The sequence below is a fragment of the Bos indicus genome, chromosome 5, assembly GCF_029378745.1.
Source record: "Bos indicus isolate NIAB-ARS_2022 breed Sahiwal x Tharparkar chromosome 5, NIAB-ARS_B.indTharparkar_mat_pri_1.0, whole genome shotgun sequence".
Taxonomy (NCBI): Eukaryota; Metazoa; Chordata; class Mammalia; order Artiodactyla; family Bovidae; genus Bos; species Bos indicus.
In genome coordinates, this window is record NC_091764.1 from 80,284,399 (window position 1) to 80,306,554 (window position 22,156).

The following is a 22,156-nucleotide window of genomic DNA, read 5'->3' on the forward strand; positions in this document are numbered from 1 at the left end:
GCTAATTTCTATCTTCAATTATAGCCTCTCAGAGCGAATGTACCTATCAAGGTACATTCAATGAATGTATTGTGAGTGCCAGTTGGGTGTCCAACAGTGGGCTGGCTGCCCTGGTCATGGACTTGAGAGGCTGTCATCAGAGGTGTCAGTGGCAGCCCCTCTCATTCACCATTGTCCAATTAGAACCTTGGCACTAATCTCGAAAACTTCAGCTTTGATTTTTGTTTTAAATTCTACTTAATGTCTTAACAAAGAAAGGCAACTACATTTATCAGAACTTACAATCTGTTTTAGAATCCATGCACTGTATTTTGAAGATCTGTTTAGAGTCTATGCTAATAACTTGGTAATCATTTCCAGAGATTTCCAGTGAGTTTTAAAGTGCTCTAATAACTATTAATAGTCTGTCAAGTGGGGTGAGAACAGCACAATGAAGCAACTTTAATACAGTGACTATTGAATACCTCTACCTTCAAGAAGATCTGTATCATGAATAACTGAGTTACCATGGCACCAACCTAATTTTTTTTTTTAAAGATGGTAAAACCATTTTAATAATCCCAGAGTCTACCTGCTTTTCTCTAAGAGAGCAATGAAATTATTGTTGATTAAATATTGAATGTTTCTCTTAGCTGGTAGATCTATTTGGTGAAACTTTGCATATAATACAGTTTTTAAAAATTAGGTGACATGTCAGTGTGATTTTATAATTAATGTGTTTGGTACATTTATTCCCATTTTATTGGACCCAACACAATCATATTATTTTGATTGCAGAAAAATCTTATTAGAGGTTATCGTTTTCCTCTCATGATAAATTATTGAGTATTTAAGAAGTGCTTAATGCCAAGACATTCAGAAACACAACTCTCAATTTCAATATTGGAGAGGAATGTCAATACTGTCTGTTATGGTCTAGTTTTCCTTGCTTTGCAGTTCTAGTGCTGAATATCTTCTAGCTATCAAATGCCTTCTGGTTTACACTGAAAAGAGAAAGGCTGAGAAGGTCTGAGAATTAAAAACAACTCCAAATACTTAGAAGAACAGAAGTTATTTCAATCACATGGTCACTGAGTGTTGGAAGAGAGTGAGGGACAATCTAGGCGCCTCTCTATCTTTCTAATAATGTTACCTTTACCTCATCTTATTTGTGGGTCAGCAGTGGATTAACTGACCTAAGACCATTTTTATTTTCACCTACAAAAACATACAGGTTACAAAAAACTAGGTCTGAAGAAATACAGCCCAGTTTTAACAAAGCTGTAGAGAAAACAGGTTTAAGAAAGCATCAGGTTTAAGGAAACAGGTTTAAGGAAAGCCAGCAATACCCTCGGATTGTATGTCCCATGGCTGGTACCATATGCTGTCACTGCTGTTGGTGTGCATGAAAAAGGTAACACTTGGAGGCTTCTCCAAGTTTGGTGAGTTAGCTCATCTTAGAAAACACTGGTTTCTAGGTTTCTAAGAACACACAGCAAAAGAAGTTGCAGTACTCTGTAGATGATCTGCCTTTACTATTTGTAGCTCCACCATATTCTACTGTATCATTTTCTCATGTTCTCCACTGGCACTTGTGAAAAGTAGCAATAATTGCATGTGTTCTAAAGTTTCAGGTGATGAGGACAAACAGGAACATTCACAACCACACTTAAAACTATTTGATTAAACAAAATGAGCTAACACATCTAACACATATTTAGTAAAAACGCCAAGAAGCATGTATCTAGAAAGGTCACAGTTGGTTTTAAAATATCTTTTCTAATATAGCCAAACAGATCATATCTCACCTTTCCATTTCTTGGGTTCAAAGAGATTAATGTAACATTCATTGGTTAAGTGATGCCCTTTTCAGGACCTAAAATTGGTCCATGTTCTTTATCAAAATTTGATTTGGAGCTGTTGCTTGTCTTTAAACTAGTAAATAAATTAGCATGAAAAAAGGACACCATATAAACTAAAGCACATTTCTGAAACTAAGTCAAAGCACTTCGGGATACTCAAGGAGATGTCTGAACTCATGGGCTCCAAAGTCTAAACTTCTACTTAAATAGCTTTAAAAGAAGCAAAAAGTCACACACACATATACATACACAATACAGACAATTTCCTCTAAATATTATTATCTTTTTTGGTTTGAAACTTATTTATTCAACTTTTTATATCCTTATTTTCATAATTTTTGTATTTACTGAATGAAATAGCAAGAGGAATATATATTTTTCCTCAGTTTTCCTGTGCAGCAAACAGGGCCAACCTAGTAGTGAATCAGGAAAAGCTTTCTGGAGAGTAAGTACTGGACATCCCCCAAGGTAACCTTTGCTGTCTTTTCTCTGACCTGGAGTATGTTTGTCCCTTGATTACTGCAATTATCATGCTATATGTTCTTGCTCGGGCTTCACAGGGTAAAGAGTCTACCTCCAAAGCAAGAAACGAGGATTCAGTTCCTGGGTGGGGAAGATTCCCTGGAGAAGGAAATGGCAACCCACTCCAGTATTCTTGCCTGGAAAATTCCATGGACAGAGGAACCTGTACATTCCATGGGGTCACAAAGAGTTGGACATGACTGAGCAACTGAACACAAAAGTTCTTGCTCATGTCTGTTTCCCGACTTTACAATGAGTCCAGGAGTGCAAGGATTATATTTTTTTAATCTCTGTGTCCAATCACCTTACTCTCCCCAGGAACCAGCTAAATGTGTGCTCTTTCACAAAACAGTCATGATTGGCCAGTGCTGTCCAAAGTTTGGGAAGCTGAGATAGACAATGGTAGGAGAGAATGGGTGAACTCAGAAGGAGGTGAGGTTGTGGGGAGACTGTGGAAAAGTTAGAGAGGGGATGTCTTTGAGGAAATGAAGAAAAATTGGAATTTAAGGTATCCGGTGGCAGTGGTGAAAAGTTCTGGGACGCTGAAAGGCTAAAGGTTGGCCAACTTCAATTGGGTGGTGACTTCAGAGTAAATTTAACTGGCTCCAAAGTAAATTTGAACCACTTCTTGGGGAGAAGGGTATATCTGAGCCTAATGCTTGTGGTGACTTGGCCTCTGTATTACCCTTTAGACTTTATTGAGCACATATTGTGGTTCCAGTGACCTTACACCATGGAAATTATTCAGCTTATTTAAGAACAATTTAATTCTGCTCTGATTCATGTTGAAGTCTGGCGCTATTAAAAGTACACAGAATTTCCAGTTTTTTGTTTTTTTTTTGTCAGCTGCTTAGATGCCATCTTAATGCTATACAATCCTGACAATAAAAGCACAAATGCTAAAATTAGCTTTTTCTGTTCCCCTAGAATAGATAAACAGGGGTTTCCACGTGGCTCAGTGGTAAAGAATATGGCTGCAAATGCAGGAGATGTGGGTTTGATCCCTGGGTTGGGAAGATATCCTACAGGAGGTAATAGCAACCCACACCAGTATTCCTGCCTGGGAAATCCCATGGACAGAGGAGCCTGGTGGGCTACAGTCCACGGGGTCACAAAGAGTTAGACAGGGCTTAGCAGCTGAATGAAAACAAAAAAAAGGTGTACGCAAGCCAATAGGCAAAGCAGTAGCCATGCCCTATTGGTTTTTCTTTCCACAAACACATACAGGTTTTCTACATGTATTGCCATTCAGAAAGGCTCTAGTCCCCTTCCCCATTCCATCTCAGGTGATGGGTCTCCATGCCTCTGGAGACTTCCCATGCTAACCTATCCCCTTTTGCTCCATAACCATCATGTTCCTAAAGCTCACTTTCATCAAAGTCTTTCCTTGATTAAAACAAAATGAAACAAATGGCCCAAGTCACACACACACACACACACACACACACACATACACACACACACACACACGAGTCCTCCCTCAACAGATCTGTCTGTAGAATTAAACATAACCCTCTGCAGGGTACTCAAAATGTCCATAGTGTGGCTCCATTCTATTTTTCCAGCTTGACCTCTAACAGCTTGCCTACATATAACCTATGTGATGCCAAAATGGGCTTACAGCTCTGTCCCAGGCAAGCCCTAGGTTTTTTTCCTTCGCTAGCTCTGCCCAGTGTGTGCCCCATCTGACTGTCCCCCACTGTACACATTCTTCCAGTTCTAGCTCCCACATCTGTCTTTAGAGTCCTTCAGCACCAGCAAACCCACTACATCCCATTTCCTCCACCACACCTCTGAGGTAATTCTGCTCTGTTCTATTTGCCTTTGACTGTGAGCTCCTTGAAAGTACAGTCCCTATCTTAAGAAAGCACCATTTAATCACACGGGAAAGTATGTGCATATACTAGAAAGACCATAATCATGTGGCCATGGAAAACCTTTGTGTCTCTGCACTTACTAGTTGAGAGATTTGTGAAGAGTTACTTAACCTTTCTGAGGCTGTGTTCCTTTGTTAGTACATTAGCCATAATAGTATCAGCCCTACGATGTTATGTTAAGGAATTAAATGTCTGTGAAAGTACCTTTGTTCCAAGTAATTGCTCAGTGATGATTCATAGAATCCTTCCCTTATTGCATATTTACTAGATTGGTTTAAGCATGCTAAATAAAGCACTAAGTAATTATGGATCCATTTTTCTGGTTCCTAACTCTAGTTATTTCAGGTTTTATACAGATATAAAAGCTTTTTTCTTCTACACAGCCCCTCTAAGAGGATTTACCTTGGCCTAAAAAGTATGGGAAGCATAAGCCCCAAACTTCTGTCCTTGTTGGTCAGCTATGAGCATCTTTAAAAATAAACATTCCACTTAAGCTGTTATTGTGGAAAACTGGAGTTTGTTGGTCATCCCTGATCCATTTACACACATGAGTTTCTAAAGGTAAATATTACCAACTATGTAGAAGCTGGAAATATACAGGCAGAAATTATAAGAATGGTGACATCATTACATCATAAAACGTCTGTGTTGGGATGAGGGGCAGAAGACAAGTGCACAGATAATCAGTTGCTGAACACGAAAGGCCAATTAAAAACATCAAGTCCTAATTTATTATGAAAATGTGTGTATACTAAAGTTTCCATAATAAGATAATCAAAATGTATCTTTTGGGAATGGTTAGGGACAAAGGAAATTCTGGATTTTCAGAGATGGGCTGAAGGAAGGGAGGGGCTGGGCTGTGAGATGGACAGAACATGGGGTGGGCTGAGAAGGACAGAAGTACCGGGCAGGAATGAGAGGTGTCGAGTTTGGTTCACAGTTCCATTCCCTTTATTAACAATGCCAAGCAGGATCTCCTCAGCCTGCACAATCGGGAAAGTTCCTGGCAAAAAAGTGCACACCCTCTTTTATTTCCCAGAACTGTAATTCCCATTAAATTGCTTCTCTGGAAAAACAAAGGTTCATTTTACTGTTTTATGGGTGATTTTCTTTTCTTTTTTTTCAGCTTTACTAAGGTATACCTGATGAACAAAATTTTAAGACAGTGCATATCGTGATGATTTGGTACACATATACATTGTGAAGGGGCTTCCCCGGTGGCTCAGTGGTATAGAATCCACCTGCAGTACAGGAGCTGCAGGAGATGAGGGTTCAATCCCTGGGTGTCAAGGATCCCCTGGTGTAGGAAATGGCAACCCACTCCAGTATTGCTGCTGCTGCTGCTGCTGCTGCTAAGTCGCTTTAGTCGTGTCCGACTCTGGGCCACCCCATAGATGGCAGCCCACCAGGCTCCGCCGTCCCTGGGATTCTCCAGGCAAGAACACTGGAGTAGGTTGCCATTTCCTTCCCCAACACATGAAAGTGAAAAGTGACAGTGAAGTCGCTCAGTTGTGTCCGACTCTTCACGACCCCATGGACTTTAACCTACCAGGCTCCTCTGTCCATGGGATTTTCCAGGCAAGAGTACTGGAGTGGCTTGCCATTGCCTTCTCCGACCGTTCTTGCCTGGAAAATTCCATGGACAGAGGAGCCTGTACAGTCCATGGGGTCACAAAGAATTGAACACGACTGAAGCAACTTAGCATGTATACATACATTGTGAAATAATTTCCTCTCCCTCCATCTAAAATTAATGTATTCATTACTCTTTTATGAGAGATTTTATTTGATCACAGCGCTTCAAGATTTTCTTGCTGTCTAACTCTTGGTTCCTTTTTTGTAAAAAATGAGGACCACTGCAGTACTCAGAACAATAACAGTGGCTAGACCCCATAGGGTTACTGTTAAAAATCTCCAAGGGCAATTTTATTTTAACCAGAGGCCAATTACAAAATAGAGAAGAAATCAGAGAAAAATATTTTCTTAAAACAGAGCAACTAAACCTGGATTTAGGTGCAGTAGTATTTATTCAGAATAACTTTAATGCTGTCATTTTAAAACTTCAGAAAATTCTATCTGATACAGGAATTGTTGAAACAGTCGTGAACAATGGTCTAGTTGGTGAGGGGCTGCTGGGATTTATTCAAAGCATTATTCCAAACTTAACACATAGGTTTTATTCCAAGTTTAAGAAGAAAAAAAGAGCAATCCAAAACACAGATAAGATGAGGGCATATATGTATTTTATATGTAAGACTTCACACTCTCAAATACCAGCTTGCTATGGAATTCTATTCCTGCTTTGTCTAAACAAACAAGCAAGAACACATCTTAGCCAGAGTGGTATGAACAAAGATCATCCAGTTCCATCAAAAACTTTTCATTCATTCAGCAATATTTGAGTTCCTACTTTGTGCTGGCATTGAAGAACAAGAAGGAACAAGAGACAGTCTTCTCCTTTGAGAATCTCATTGGCCACTGGAGATATAGACAAATAATCAGACATTTGGAATGACCTGTGCTAAATGTCATGATGAGGATGAGCACAGGGTGCTCTGGGAGCACGGGAATGGCCACCTGAATCCATGTGCTCCCAGAGGAAAGCTTTGATGTCTGGATAAGAACTTACCAGAGGAAGCAGAGGTAGATGTAGCTTCTAGAGACAGAACAACCTAAGCCAAGGCAGAGACGTATGAGAGAGAGTACTTTGTGTGACTGCGGCACACATGTAAGACTGAGAGGGATGGTGCTGGACAGGTGGTTCTGAAGATAAAAATTTAAATTAATAAACTGTGGTAATGATGTTCTCTTTGTTTAAAAAAAGACAGCGTTAGCTCCTTAACTGCATTGAAATGCATTTTGTTGAGACAAAATATAATTGTTCTCCTAGTTCTGTTTGGCCACATATGTGTATGTTTTAAAATAATTGTTCTCCTTGGAGAGCAGTACATGACAGACAGACATAAATTTTGTATTAAATGTCCATTACAGTTTGATCATCAATCATATAGCCGATACCTGCCTTTACCAGTTGACATATGCTGGGGAGTGGAGAATGCCTGTTAATAAATCAACTCTTCCTCTGGGAGGAGAGCTTATTCTTTGAAATGGGGTGTGGGAGGGTTTGAGCATCTGGACACAGTGTGGGAGGGAGAAAGTGGTATGGAATCTCTGGGTGAACTGAATCTCCATTTCCTACCTTTTTCTCTGGTGACCTCTCAGAAAAATCAAAGGACAGGGAGAAGTCTGCTCCTTTCCTGGGCTTCTGTGTGCTCATTTTCTCAGTTGGGTCTGACTCTTTTGCAATCTTATGGACAGTAAGTAGCCTGCCAGGCTCCTCTGTTCATGGAATTTTCCAGGCAGGAATACTGGAGTGGGTTGCCATTTCCTATTTCCTGGGCTTATCACATCCATAAACACCACATTTACCAAAAGACAAAGCTGTAAGAGGATGGCTAAACAGCATACAAATCATTTCCATCCTGAAAACATGTCAAGGCTTTAGACCTCGACTTTCCTGCACTGACTTTGGCATCACAGTGTCTTTTCTCCAACTATCCTGAGAAATTCTGGACTCTGAAAGGTTCCTTTGCACCAGTTAAGCAAATCATGATTTATTAGCAACTTTAAGCAACCTCTGTCTCCTTTAAGTGACTTTCATTTTTCTTTCGTCCTGGTTATTTTAAAATGACAGGTAAAAATATCTGTTCTCAGAGCTGTATGAGATAAAAATGTTTGCCCTGAAGGGAATAAACTCTTGATTTAGCTAAAGCTAAAGTGTATATCTAAAATAGAAATACAGTATTATAAAAAATTAAAATCTGACAGATCCACTGTGAGAGTATATTTTCTCTGCTATAATATGTTTTATGCAGAGTCTTTTAAAAAGCAAACAAAATAAGGCAAATTTGGTAAATAGAACACAAGAATGAAGAGGCAGAACAGAAAAACATACTTATTTTGAGATCAGGGTGATGTCCTAAAAAGAAAATAGTTCCTGTTAGTTGGCCAAAGAGAAAAATGCTAGACTTCTGTCTCTCCTGCATAATAGGATCATAAGGGAAGTGTCTCTCAGCTGAACAGATCAAGAAACTGACACTTTCTGCCAGATTTGGAAGAAATTTCTCTTCCCTATTAGTTCTTCTTTATCAATTTTTTGATTAACTGCTATTAAGCACTGTAGTAACTGCTTTGTATAACTCACATTATCATCACAGCTATAAAGACAGGCACTATTATTAGCCTCATTTCACACATGAAAGAATTAAGGCTCAGAGAGGCCAAAGATTTGCTCAAGGTCACAGAGCTAGTAAGTTGCAGAACCTTTGCAGTCTAATGATAAAGCCTTTCTTCTGGACGTTTACATGCTATGTATGCAAACCTCCCTTGGGTGCATGCTAAGTCGCTTTAGTTGTGTCTGACTCTTTTGCAATCCTATGCACTGTAGCCCACCAGGTTCCTATGTCCATGAGATTCTCCAAGCAAGAATACTGGAGTGGATTGTCATGCCCTCCTCCAGGTGATCTTCCTGACCCAGGGATCAAATCCACACCTCTTGTGTCTCCTGTACTAGTGACACCTGGGAAGCCCTGATACTTCCCTTGAAAAAAATCTAGTAGCAAAACTTAGTTCACTAAGAAGTGAGAAACCACCTCCATAAAGTATTCTCAAGTACCTCATGGAATTCTAAGCAACCTAATACAGCTTTTCTATCCCAATTCTCCTCCATCAAGAAGCACTCTACTCCCCACTGGGGACAGAGAATAGCAAGGACAGGGAGCTGAAGCTGGCACCTTTTCAAAGCATTCTGCTCCCAGGGTATCTCACTGTCTTACTTTGTAAATGAACGAAAGTCCGTCTCCCTTCACCCCCACCCACCGTGTAACCCATGTTACTTACTCCATGGAGTCAATGATTTTTTTTGGCTCCACAGGACATGGATAGACGACTTCGTCAATGTGCTTCAGGTTACAATTTGAAAAGGCAGTAGAAATGTGTATGAAGGCTTCCAGCTTCGGCATCTGACTGGCCATGAGCAAAAGCTGCTGGGTGGCAGTGACATTAAGCTGCACAGCATGTCTGGAGAAGGTTAGGCAAAAGGAAATACAGTGAGGCAAGTCACATCCCATTTTGCTGGAGCTGCACCTACTTCAGTAACTGGCATATCCATCCGATTTTTGTGGCTGCATCGAAGGACCAGGAGGAAAAGTGTGGGTCATGGCCACACAGTTATATGATACTTGGAATATGTTATATGTTGATGATGTCTTTTGTGCATATAAATTCTGTGATACATGTTGAGAAGTCATCTGATTCTAAATCAACTGGAAGGAAAGAAAATCACAATCCTCTGAATTTATAAAGGGACTTCTTAAGCAGCCATTAAAAGAATAAAAAACATAAATTAGGCATCTACCTTAAGTTAGAAAATTCAAATAAACTAGAGGAGAGCAACAGTGAATATAGAGTGATAAATATGTTTCTATTGCAAAGGTATAGGTCAGATATAAAAATTGATGTCAATAGAGAACAGATGAAGTTGCCAAGGGGGAGAGAGGTGGGGAAGGGATGAATTGGGAGTTTGGGATTAGCAGATGCTGACTATTATTTATAGGATGGATAAATTACAAGTTTCTAAAGTAAAGCACAGGGAACTATATTCAGTATCTTATGATAAACCATAATGGAAAAGCATATAAAAAAGAATGTATACATGTATATATGTGTGTATATATACAACTGAATCATTTTGCTCTACAGCAGAAATTAAAACAACATTGTAAATCAACTATACTTCAGTTAAAAAAATGATGTTAAAACTCTAAATTTTACCTAATAGAACACAAAGCTGCATAAACATATGGATATGATGACATTGAAGTAATTCTTTTTCTAGAAATATATGTTTAATACAAAATTAGGAAACCTATTACTCTAACTCAAAAAAAGAAAAAAAATATGTGATCATGTATAAATATATATATATAGAAAAATTTTTAAATGACATTCAATACCCATTTCCAGTTCAATTTTTATAATTTCACTAAAATAAGAAGAAAATTATTTAAAAATACATATACTTCAATTTGATAGCCTGTGTATACTTAATGGTGAAAAGTAAGGAGTACTGGTTTTACAGTCAGAGTTAAGAAAAATGCTCACAATCACTACTGCTTAACACTGCTCTGAAGTTCCAGCCTTATAATTAGAGAGGAAAATAATAAATACCATCACTGCAAAGCCAACCACAAAATCACTATCAGATTATATAACTGTATATCTGAGAAAAAACAGAAGCAGCTGGAAAAAACTGGGGTGAACTGGTGTTCACTTCTAAAAGTTACATGAAAAAATCGCTAGCTTTCCTGTATAGAAACAAAAATTAGAATCTACAATGGAAGAACAGCACATATTCAAAAAAGAACATTTAAAAGATATCAAATTAATAAGTAGGCTCTATATAAGAAAATTATGAAACTTCATTAAGGATCATAAGAGAAAAATTGAATGAAGATATACATTGTTCTTAGGTAGGAAAAGTCAATGTCTAAATCATGCTATTTTTCTAAATCAATCTACATGGTCAAGGTAATCTCAATCAAACTCACAACCCTTAAACAAACTTGGCAGATTTATTCTAAGTTTAATCAAGAGGTGAGAAAAGTCAGGAAAATTCTTTAAGAAGAGAAAAATGTGTGTATACTTGCTTAATAAAATAAGAATAGTAGTCATTAAAATATTGTGGTACTGGAAAAGAAAGTCTAATTAATGGGATTTTTAAAAAAAGGATTCAGAAATAGGCATTTAATATACTATTTTATTTTAAACAAAAAATGAAAATAAATCATTTAATATATGTTGTTTAAAAAATAACCATCTGTTAATATTAAAAAAATATACTGTACAACACATACACATCACTCTTATTTTTATAGAATTTTCCTATTATTCTTTAGAGGTAAGTAAATTTTAAATGAGTCAGATTTAAATGTAAACATAAAACAATTAAAATACTAGAAGAAATAATGAAAAACTGTAAATAATAAAAACAGAGCTGAGGACAAACGATAAACTGTTAAAATATTTTGAGCCTTATAAAAGATGAAGAGTTAATATGCTAAATCTTCCAAGAAGTCTTAAAATAGACCAAAAAAAAATTGTTTCAGGAGAAAAATAGGTGAAGAACACAAACAAGCATTTCACAAAAGAATAAACTGTCAATCAGCATTTAAACATTCTCAACCTTTCTGATTATCAAAGAAATAAAAACCAAAATTTGCAATACTATTTCCATTTTCATATTGACAATGATAAAAAGAATTAAAGAATTGTAATATGGTACTGAAATGAGCACTCATATGTCCAAGAACAGTGTAAATTCATACCACCTTTTTGAAAAGCAACTTAGCATTATATGTCAAAATATAAACTGTTCATAACCTGGACATATCTGGCATGTGTCTAATAATTCTACTTTTGGGAATTTACCTGAAGGGAAAAAATGTATATACACAGATGTTCATTGCAGAGCTGTTTATAACAGTGAAACATCTAAGCAATGTCCCTCAGTACAGAACTGCTTGAGTGTATTATATACATGTACAATGGGATGCCATGTAGTCACTACAAATTATAATAAATTATCAGTTGACAATGAAAGATATCTAAAAATAAAACTGAACAGGTTGCAAAAAAAACATCATTCCATTTTTTGGAGAAATTGAACATAAGGCTATTTTATTACAGATGCATAAAGAAAAGTTGAAATGGATGGTCTTCACAATATTAAATGGTTATCTGTGGATGGTAAGATTCTGGAAAAGATTTACTCCTTTGTTTTCATTGAGAATATCTCTTTTTTCAAAATAGAAATAATGAAGAAACATACACATATGTGTGCACACACACGTGTAATACAAGTCATGAAAGGGGCCTGGGACTGTACCTGAGGTGGTCATCAAAGCGCACGGTAGCGGCACAGTGGAAGATGATGTTTGTGTGGGAAAGAAGCTCCTTCATGTCCTCCTTGCTGATGGCAAAGTCATTCTGATTGAGGTCTGCAGAAATAGCTCGGATCTTCTCATGCACATTTGGACAAACTTCTTTGACTTTTTCAAACAGCTAAAACATATAAATCATCAAAGATCATCATCACCAGTAATGTTCTTATTTTCACTGATTTATTTCATTTTAATTCACAAAAACTGGTTATTAGTTGTAATAATATGACAGCCATCTGCTATATTTCAAGGTCATCTGCAATTCAAGGTCAACTTAGAATAATTCTTGCTCCTCTTATTTTGATAAACATTCGGAAAAAGTTCCAGTGACCAGTAAGGAGTGTATTTTGAACTTTTCCTGGGTGAAGCAGTGGTAATAAGTCATCCATATCTTGCACCATCCTCTCTTCCCTTCCAAGACAGCTTTGTGTTTAAACATGGTGATTATTTCCATTTCTGCCTGGGAGATACTGTTTTCAGGGCAAACTCACCAGCCTTTATATACCTTGACAAATTACCAGCAAAATCACCAGCCTTTAAGAAGGTCTCATAAGTGCAGGTTCAAAACAACTTGGTTAATTGCATCAGATTAACAAGAGGACTTAGAAGCACAAAGATAATTAGGAAAAAAACAAATTAAGCAAATTTGTAATGGGTAAAACAAATAAATTTTTTATATAATTTCATTTTAATATATAAATGGCAGTTATTGTCTAGTAAGAGGATTACATGAGCTCGTGTACTTTTTATCAGATTTTAATTGATTTTTTAATATTCTAATTTATTTATAAAGGGAAAAGGAAAGAGTACTGGCAGATATAGCTTTTATTACAATTATTCAGGTAAAACACAGCCTCTATTTTCCCTTCCACATAGAAGTTCTCAGGTTGAATTGGTATTTTCCATTTTCTTGGAAAATAACAATTTTAATGAAACCATCTTGGTTCCAATCTACTTTGATAAAATAAAACTTTATTGTAGTAATAGTTTGGTTTGTGAAAAGTAAGGGCAAGAAAAGTAAGGTTAAACGTTTAGAAAGGTTAAGAGCAGAGAAAATTAGGATGTGGTTTAATACTAATATAGTAGAGACAAACAATCCTCCTTTCCCTTTTAACTCCAAAAGAATGTTTTCATCTGTTCCTTGATCCTTAGCAGAAGGCTTCTCCTTCCTGCTAGAGATTTACCCCAGGCTTCTCTGCTGGGTAATAAGAAGCTGATTTCAGGTATTTACAGAAATCGTGTCTCGTTTGTATCAGGTAAGACCATGTTCAGAGGACATCCTGGAAATTTAATGAAGCCAACTAGGGAAGGGAATTAAATCCACATACTGACCTGGCAGGATAATATACATCTGTCCCCAAGCTACTATTTTTCTGCACTGTAGGACCAGCCTTTTTAATATTGTGTTACTATAATCCTGAAAATAATTCAAAAGTTAGGCCACTCTTCAATGCTTTTTTGACATCTAAGATTGATAAAGCATCTCAGGGACATTCTCAACAAAGGTCATTTAAATTCTTTTGAAAGACATTTAACAGCTCTCCAGTCATAAAAGTGAAGTCGCTCAGTTGTGTCCGACTCTTTGCGACCACATGGACTGTAGCCTACCAGGCTCATCCATCCATGAGATTTTCCAGGCAAGGATACTGGAGTGGATTGCCATTTCCTTCTCCAGGGGATCTTTCCAACCCAGGGATCGAACTTGGGTCTCCCGCGTTGCAGGCAGACGCTTTACCATCTGAGCCACCAGGGAAGCCATAATGGATCATAAGGATGTTAATATTTGCTTTCACAGTCGAACATTTTCCTTTGTGTTGTTGTTGTTGTTGAGTCATTAAGTCATGTCTGACTCTTTGCAACCCCATGGACCACAGCATGCCAGCCTCCTCTCTCTTCCACTATCACCTGGAGTTTGCTTAAATTCATGTCCAATGAGTCCGTGATGCTATCTAACCATCTCATCCTCTGCTGTCCCCGTCTCCTCCTGTTCTCAATCTTTCCCAGCATCAGGGTCTTTTCTGATGAGTTGGCTCTTTGCATCAGGTGGTCAAAGTATTGGACCTTCAGTTTTAGCAACAGTCCTTTCAGTGGATAATCAAGGTTGATTTCCTTTAGGATTGACTAATTTGATCTCCTTCCTGTCCAAGGGACTCTCAAGAGTCCTCTCCAGTATCACAATTTTCTTTTGTAGTTCATGTTAATTATACAACAGACACAGGTTGGATTTTTTTGGATAAGTTTATGCCACATTTATACAGTTATCCTCCTTTTTAAACAACTGAATTTATAGGAGGCTCTTTCTGAGTCACGATAGATTTCATTCATAAGAAATCTATTTGAGGTTCTGTTGAGTCTGACTTTGTCCTGTGAAGACTTTTGGCTGCTTGAGAGCAAGACATGGAAGATGACCTCAGTGTCTACTTTTTTAGCAATGGGGCTGGTCACAGATGATGCAAGCTGCCATGCAAACATTTTCTGTTGCCTTTGGCTTTTATGATTATATTTTTTAAATTTTCTTTGGCTGTGCTGGGTCTTTGTTAGGGTATGCAGGCTTTCTCTGGTTGTGGAATGGAGGGGCTTCCCTAGCTGTTGCACTTGGGCTCTCATTGCCCCACAGTTGTGGGATCTTAATCCCCAACCAGGGATATAACCCAATCCCCTGCATTGGAAGGCAGATTCTTAACCACTGGACCACCAGGAAAGTCCCAGGTTTTTGAGACTTTAAAAGTCAGAGGATATTATTAAATTTTACTATACTTTCAGACCACCTGTACAATGTTGAACAGCACAAAGATACATTTACAGCATTACTGTTTTAGGAGATAATTACTATTTCTCCCAAATAAAGTCCTTTTGAAATAAAGGACTTTTGAAATAAAGTCCCAATCAACATCCTATTTATGGATTTATATTTTCAAATAAGAGGGGATATCTGAATGAACATAATGTAATTTAAAAAGAAATTTAAGTATTCTGATTGAGGTGGTATTGATTACAATCCATTGATATAAATCACGAATTGGCTGCATCAACTGAAGCCACAGTAATAATTAGGGTCCTATTTTACTATATTAGCCAGGCCTGATAATATAACCTTTACTAGATGGTCAATACTGAAATCAGATTGATTATTTTCTTTGAAGTCAAAGATGGAAAAGCTCTGTACAGTCAGCAAAACCAAGACCGGGAACTGACTATGGCTCAGATCATGAACTCCTTATTGCCAAATGCAAACTTAAATTGAAGAAATTAGGGAAGACCACTAGAAAACGCTGGTAGGACCTAAATCAAATCCCTTATGATTATACAGTGAAAGCGACAAAGAGATTCAAGGGATTAGATCTGATAGAGTGCCTGAAGAACTACGGATAGAGGTTCGTTACATTCTACAGGAGGCAGTGAGCAAGACCATTCCCAAGGAAAAGAAAGGCAAAATGGTTGTCTGAGGAGGCTTTACAAACAGCTATGAAAAGAAGTGAAAGGCAAAGGAAAAAAGTAAAGATATACCCATTTGAATGCAGAGTTCCAAAGAATAACAAAGAGAGATAAGAAAGCCTTCCTCAGTGATCAATGCAAAGAAATAGAGGAAAACAATAGAATGGGGAAGACTAGAGATCTCTTCAAGAAAGTCAGAGATACCAAGGGAACTTTTCATGCAAAGATGAGCACAATAAAGGACAGAAATGGTATGGACCTAACAGAAGCAGAAGATATTAAAAAGAGGTGGAAAGAATACACAGAAGAACTGTACAAAAAAAGATCTTCACGACCCAGATAATCATGATGATGTGATCACTCACCTAGAGCCAGATATCCTGGAATGTGAAGTCAAGTGGGCCTTAGGAAGCATCACTATGAACAAAATTAGTGGAGGTGATGGAATTCCAGTTGAGCTATTTCAAATCCTGAAAGATGATGCTGTGAAAGTGCTGCACTCAATATGCTATCAAATTTGGAAAACTCAGCAGTGGCCACAGGACTGGAAAAGGTCAGTTTTCATTCCGATCCCAAAGAAAGACAATGCCAAAGAATGCTCAAACCACCGCACAATTGCACTCATCTCACACGCTAGCAAAGTAATGTTCAAAATTCTCCAAGCCAGGCTTCAGCAGTATGTGAACTGTGAACTTCCAGATGTACAAGCTGGATTTAGAAAAGGCAGAGGAACCAGATATCAAATTGCCAACATCCACTGGACCATCAAAAAAGTGAGAGAGTTCCAGAAAAATATCTACTGCTTTACTGACTATGCCAAAGCCTTTGACTGTGTGGATCTCAGCAAACTGTGGAAAATTCTTCAAGAGATGGGAATACCATCCACCTTACCTGCCTCCTGAGAAACATGAATGTAGGTCAAGAAGCAACAGTTAGAACTGGACATGGAACAACAACTGGTTCCAAATCAGGGAAGGAGTACATCAAGGCTGTATATTGTCACCCTGCTTATTTAACTTATATGCAGAGTACATCATGAGAAACGCTGGGCTGGATGAAGCACAAACTGGAATCAAGATTGCTGGGAAAAATATCAAAAACCTCAGATATGCAGAAAGTGAAGAAGAACTAAATAGCCTCTTAATGAAACTGAAAGAAGAGAATGAAAATGTTGTCTTAAAGCTCAACATTCAGAAAACGAAGATCATGGCATCCGGTCCCATCACTTCATGGCAGATAGATAGGGAAACAGTGGAAACAGTGACAGACTTTATTTTTGTGGGCTCCAAAATCACTGCAGATGGTGACTGCAGCCATGAAATTAAAAGACACTTGCTTCTTGGAAGAAAAGCTATGACCAACCTAGACAGCATATTCAAAATCAGAGACTCGACTTTGCCAACAAAGGTTCTTCTACTGAAAGCTACGGTTTTTCCAGTAGTCACGTATGGATGTGAGAGTTGGACTATAAGGAAAGTTGAGCGCTAAATAACTGATGCCCTGGAACTGTGGTGCTAGAGAATACTCTTGAGAGTCCTTTGGACAGCAAGGAGATCCAACCAGTCCATCTTAAAAGAAATCAGTCCTGAATGTTCTTTGGAAGTACTAATGCTGAAGCTGAAACTCCAAAACTTTGGCCACCTGATGCAAAGAGTTGACTCACTGGAAAAGCCTTGATGCTGGGCAAGATTGAAGGCAGGTGGAGAAGGGCTCGACATAGGATGAGATGGTTGGATGGCATCACCGACTCTATCCAGGAGTTGCTGATGGACAGGAAGCCTGCCATGCTGCAGTCCATGGGGCTGGTTGGACCCGACTGAGCTACTGAACTGAACTGATAATATGACTTGCCATAGTCAGGAATGGGCTTCCCTGGTGGCTCAGATGGTAAAAGAACTTTTAATCTGAAATCTCAGCATATGGCTATAGCTTCTAACAAAATAATACTCATTAAATGTTGGCAAAGCCTAGAGTGCTAGAGACTGCAGCCAACTGCCATGCAACAGGTCAGTGCTTTTCAGAATGTTATCCCCAAGTGAACTGCACTGAAATCAGTAGATATGCATCTTAAAAAATTCCTGGACCCCATACCATGCTCACAAAGTAAGAAATTACTGGGCCCTGCCCAGGAGTTTGCATTTCACATCAGGTTTCAAAGTTGATTTTAACTGATCCCAAGCTGAGAACTTCCTTAGTTGCATTGTTAACACAAATAACTGATGAACAACTGTGTATGACTCATTTCCCTCTCAACAGCCCAGGGCAGTTACAAGAGATCAGTGGTTTTCAAACTGTATAGGCAAAAGAAAATTCTAGGGGCCAATTAAAAATGATGCCTCTGTTTCTGATCCTGCCCACAGCACCAACTGTCTCACTGTTTAAACTGTTCACTGAACCCAGGATAGGCAAGGTGCAAGTTAAGAGGCTGGAAGAAGACTCGAGGAGCCAGAGAAACTGCAGACACATTTATTCTCTCCTGGCGGATGCTGCAGCCGTAGCAGTAGACACACTACATTCTCTCCTCCCGTGGCTGACCCAACACAACAGACACAGCAGTGATGCAGCAGTAACACCACCGTGTTCTAGTGAAATGAAGTGAAGTGTTAGTCGCTCAGTCATCTCCAACTCTTTGGGACCCTGTAGACCGTGGCCCACAAGGCTCCTCTGTCCATGGAATTCTCCAAGCAAGAACATTGAAGTGGATTGTCATTTCCTTCTCCAGGGATCTTCCCGATCCAGGAACCAAACCTGGGTCTCCCACATTGCAGGCAGATTCTTTACTGTCTGAGCCACCAGGGAAGCTGCCACATTCGAGGTGGAGCTCATAAATGCCTAGAGCACAAAGTACCTCATGACCAAGCGAGTGCCTTGTGTGGCACATGTACAGTGTTATAAATGATCTCAGCTGTTACATAGTCATTATAAAATGTGGGGTGAGAGGGCCTGAACATGTCATCTTGGCTAATTTGTTCTCTCCCCACAATGCCCTTACTCCACCCCCAGAGATCTTGACTCAGTAAGTTTGGTATGTAACCAAGAGTTGTATTTCTTAACCATCTCCATAGATAGGTCTGATGGTCCAATACCTTACTTAGAGAAACACCGACTCCAAAAATTCATGTCTGTTTTAAAATTCTGCACTTAAATTCTACCCTCTGGTTTGTAAACTCCTTGATTCTTCTTTTATCACTTTATGCTTGACAGCACCCAGTTCATTGAAACAACTCAAATTTTCCTTGTTAAATTGAAAGTAATTACTCTAAGAATGGGCTTTCCTGATGGCTCGGATGGCAAAGTATCTGCCTGCAATGCCAGAGACCTGGGTTCAGTCCCTGGGTCAGGAAGATCCCCTGGAGAAGGAAATGGCAACCCACTCTAGTATTCTTGCCTAGAGAATTCCATGGACAGAGAAGCCTGGCAGGCCTCAGTCCATGGGGTTGCAAAGAGTTGGACATGACTGAGCGACTAACACTTTCACTCTTCACTGTAAGAACAGTAATAGAACCATAAATGAGAGTTTGATTCCTGAAATTGGTTACCAGCTCTTTTGTGTTGGTGGGATAAAAGACAGCAGGTAACTACTGCTAAAAGAAGACTCAAAGTGATCTATGGGTCCTCTGTATTAACTGCCAAGGGTAGGGGATATGGAAAGGCTCAGAGCAGACCCTTTTCTTTTGTAATGATGACAAGATTAAAAGACAGACAAAATGATGCAAATGGATCATCAATAGATATTAGCTCTTCTGAAAGTTGTTTTTTTTTGGAGGGGTAAAGTCGGGGACAAAACATCAATTAAAGGCAAAAAATAGGTGGAATAAAAATGAGCTAAAAAATATAATTTCAAAAATTTCATTGAAGGCCCACTAATAAAGAACTTATTCATTGAAGGCCCACTAATAAAGAACTTAATATAATTATTTTAGATTCTAAGAGTTCATCATCTTCCTTCTCATATATTCTTCAATGGCACAGGACTAAGAAGGTAAAGAGTTGAATAACTACTTGCTATGTTTGAACACTCAAGAATGCTGCTTTTTCATTTTAGTAAACCATGCTCTTGATAGATGGAAGATACATTTATGTGGTCACTGAAAGATAATAGCTGAGAGATGATCTAAACATTTTGAACTGATAATAAAGCAATACATTTTTCTTTTTTTCATTTCACATATGATATTTTACATGTTTCAGTGCCATTCTCCCAAATCATCCCACCCTCTCCCTCTCCCACAAAGTCCAAAAGACTGTTCTATACATCTGAGTCTCTTCTGCTGTCTCACATACAGGGTTATCGTTACCATCTTTCTAAATTCCATATATATGCATTAGTATACTGTATTGGTGTTTTTCTTTCTGGCTTATTCACTCTGGTTCTTAGAAAGTTTAGGAGTGTTTCATTGATTTGACATTACACAGACAAGTATTTCTCTTTGAATTTGTTTTTTAAACATGAGAGACTATTTTGGCAATAGTTACTTATAGCCCAGATGCAAGAGACAAACTTGAAAATCCTAAGAAAAAAATTCACAGAAAGAGAAATCTGGGGGTTCAACAAACTGAGGTATGACTTATATGGCCAAATACTAAGACTGCATTTTTATTAAAAACAGGACTTGGGCAAAAATTGAGGGGCATGACATTTATATAATGCTTCTGAAACAAAGTAGAAGCCCTGAACTTGGACTTCTACAGTCAATTTCTTATCCACATGATCTCACTTGGGAGGCATCTAGGAGGTTACTACCTTCTAAAGGCTACTTTAGGTTATCATTCTTTTCTAATCTTGAGAGGTTTTGATCTTTATTTAGTTTACTGATTCCTCTCTTCAAATACAACTACTATTTAATCACAATAACCCACCAAAATTTGCTTAACATTTTTATTGTGTAAAAAAAAAGGGGGTGAGTCTCTTAAAATAAAGGGCAATCTCTATGAAATATCTGGTATCCCAATGAAAAGGAGAGCCTGGAACATTTATCATTGAAATTTTAGAGTGTTGAGTTAAATGAATTTTATAAGTCAGCTCTTGAGCAAGAAAGACTTATTTTAAAAGGATATATATATAATCTAAGTTGAGTACAATTAAATACAAATAAGTACATGTAAATTAAGACAAAAAACCATCATACCTAATGTAAAGATTCACAAAATGTTAGAATTTTGCTAGTTCACTGCTAACTTCGTAAGATATAAAGGATTAACCTATAAGTTTTTACTGCTTTCATGAGAACTACTCTCTAGGACCACAAAGCAGTCTTAAGCATAGTACTATGGTTATCAAATTTTAGCATACAGTAGGGTTGCTTGAGAAGTTGTTTAAAAAGACAAAAACCCAGATGTACCACTCTTAGATATTCCGACTTAGATATTCTGAGTTGAAGCTTGGGCAACTGTACTTTGTACAGGCTTACTAGGAACACTGATACACACTGAAGATGAGAACCATTGCTGTATTAGAAAGATCCTAATTTGGATTTGGCTCTTTGGATTCAGGAAGGCCAGAGTTTGAAGCCTAGTTCTGCCATTTATTAACTGTGTGACTGGGGTAAGTTACTCATTTCTTGGGGCCTCGGTGTCTTAGTGTACATGTTTATCTAAAATGTCAATCAAAGGACTGTAACACTCTATGATCTCAGAGAACTAATAATTTGAATATATGCTGCTATTCTTTCTTTTCTACTATTTTTTTTCCAGTTTTATTGAGAAATAATTGGAATATATCACTATATAAGCTTAAGAGGTATAGCATGATGGTTTGATTTACATATATTATGAAATGATTACAATAGGTTCAATTACTATCCATCTTCTCATAGAGATAACAATAAAAAGAAAGAAAAAAGGAACAAAAATATTCTCCTTGTGGTGAGAACCCTTAGAATTTACTGTTAACAACTTCTATATCATACATATTCTGCTATCATTGAAAACAATTTTGCATTTTGCAAAATTATAATTCACTTAAGAATCTGTAATAAATGCTAGAGGTGACTCAGTTGATCATCCTGTTCCCACATCAAAAGCCACTTTCACAGAGTTCTTTCAGAATAAGTACCTGGTTAGAGGAATTAATTTCCTAGGGGTGGTAAAGCAATGCAGTGGAGAAAAAAATAGGCTTTAGAGATAAGAGAACTGCATTTAAAATATGCTTTACCACTTCCTTGGTACTTCCTTGGATAGGTGACAACTTTCTTGGATTAATTTCTTATCTGTGTTGCAGCAATAAGGCATACCATGAAGTTTTGTGAAGATTAAATAGGGTAATAAAAGTCAGATACCTAGCATAGTGGCTACGACTTAGTAGGTTTCTAATAATAGGAAAACTTCTCTTCTGTTTCCATCAGAAATACTCCACTTCCAAAATGTGCTAATCAGACAGTATGCATGTGTATTTGTGTGTGTTGGGTCACCCAAGGTTTCTGATTATGCCATGTGATCCATATATCTCTAAAAACTGAATATATTTCAGAGTCATGCTGAA

The 22,156-nt window shown here is 37.9% G+C and overlaps 1 protein-coding gene across 5 annotated transcripts in view; it reads right to left on the reverse strand.

The window, feature by feature from the left end:
- FAR2 (fatty acyl-CoA reductase 2) overlaps window positions 1–22,156 on the reverse strand; it is a 175,241-nt gene that overhangs the window by 23,829 nt on the left and 129,256 nt on the right. For all 5 annotated transcript variants that reach the window (XM_070789895.1, XM_070789897.1, XM_019961398.2 and 2 more), the window contains exons 3-4: window positions 12,186–12,361; window positions 9,140–9,319 (exon numbers count right to left, since the gene is read on the reverse strand). In XM_070789895.1, coding sequence (XP_070645996.1) covers window positions 9,140–9,319; window positions 12,186–12,361 — 356 coding nt within the window. The remainder of the gene's footprint in view (window positions 1–9,139; window positions 9,320–12,185; window positions 12,362–22,156) is intronic.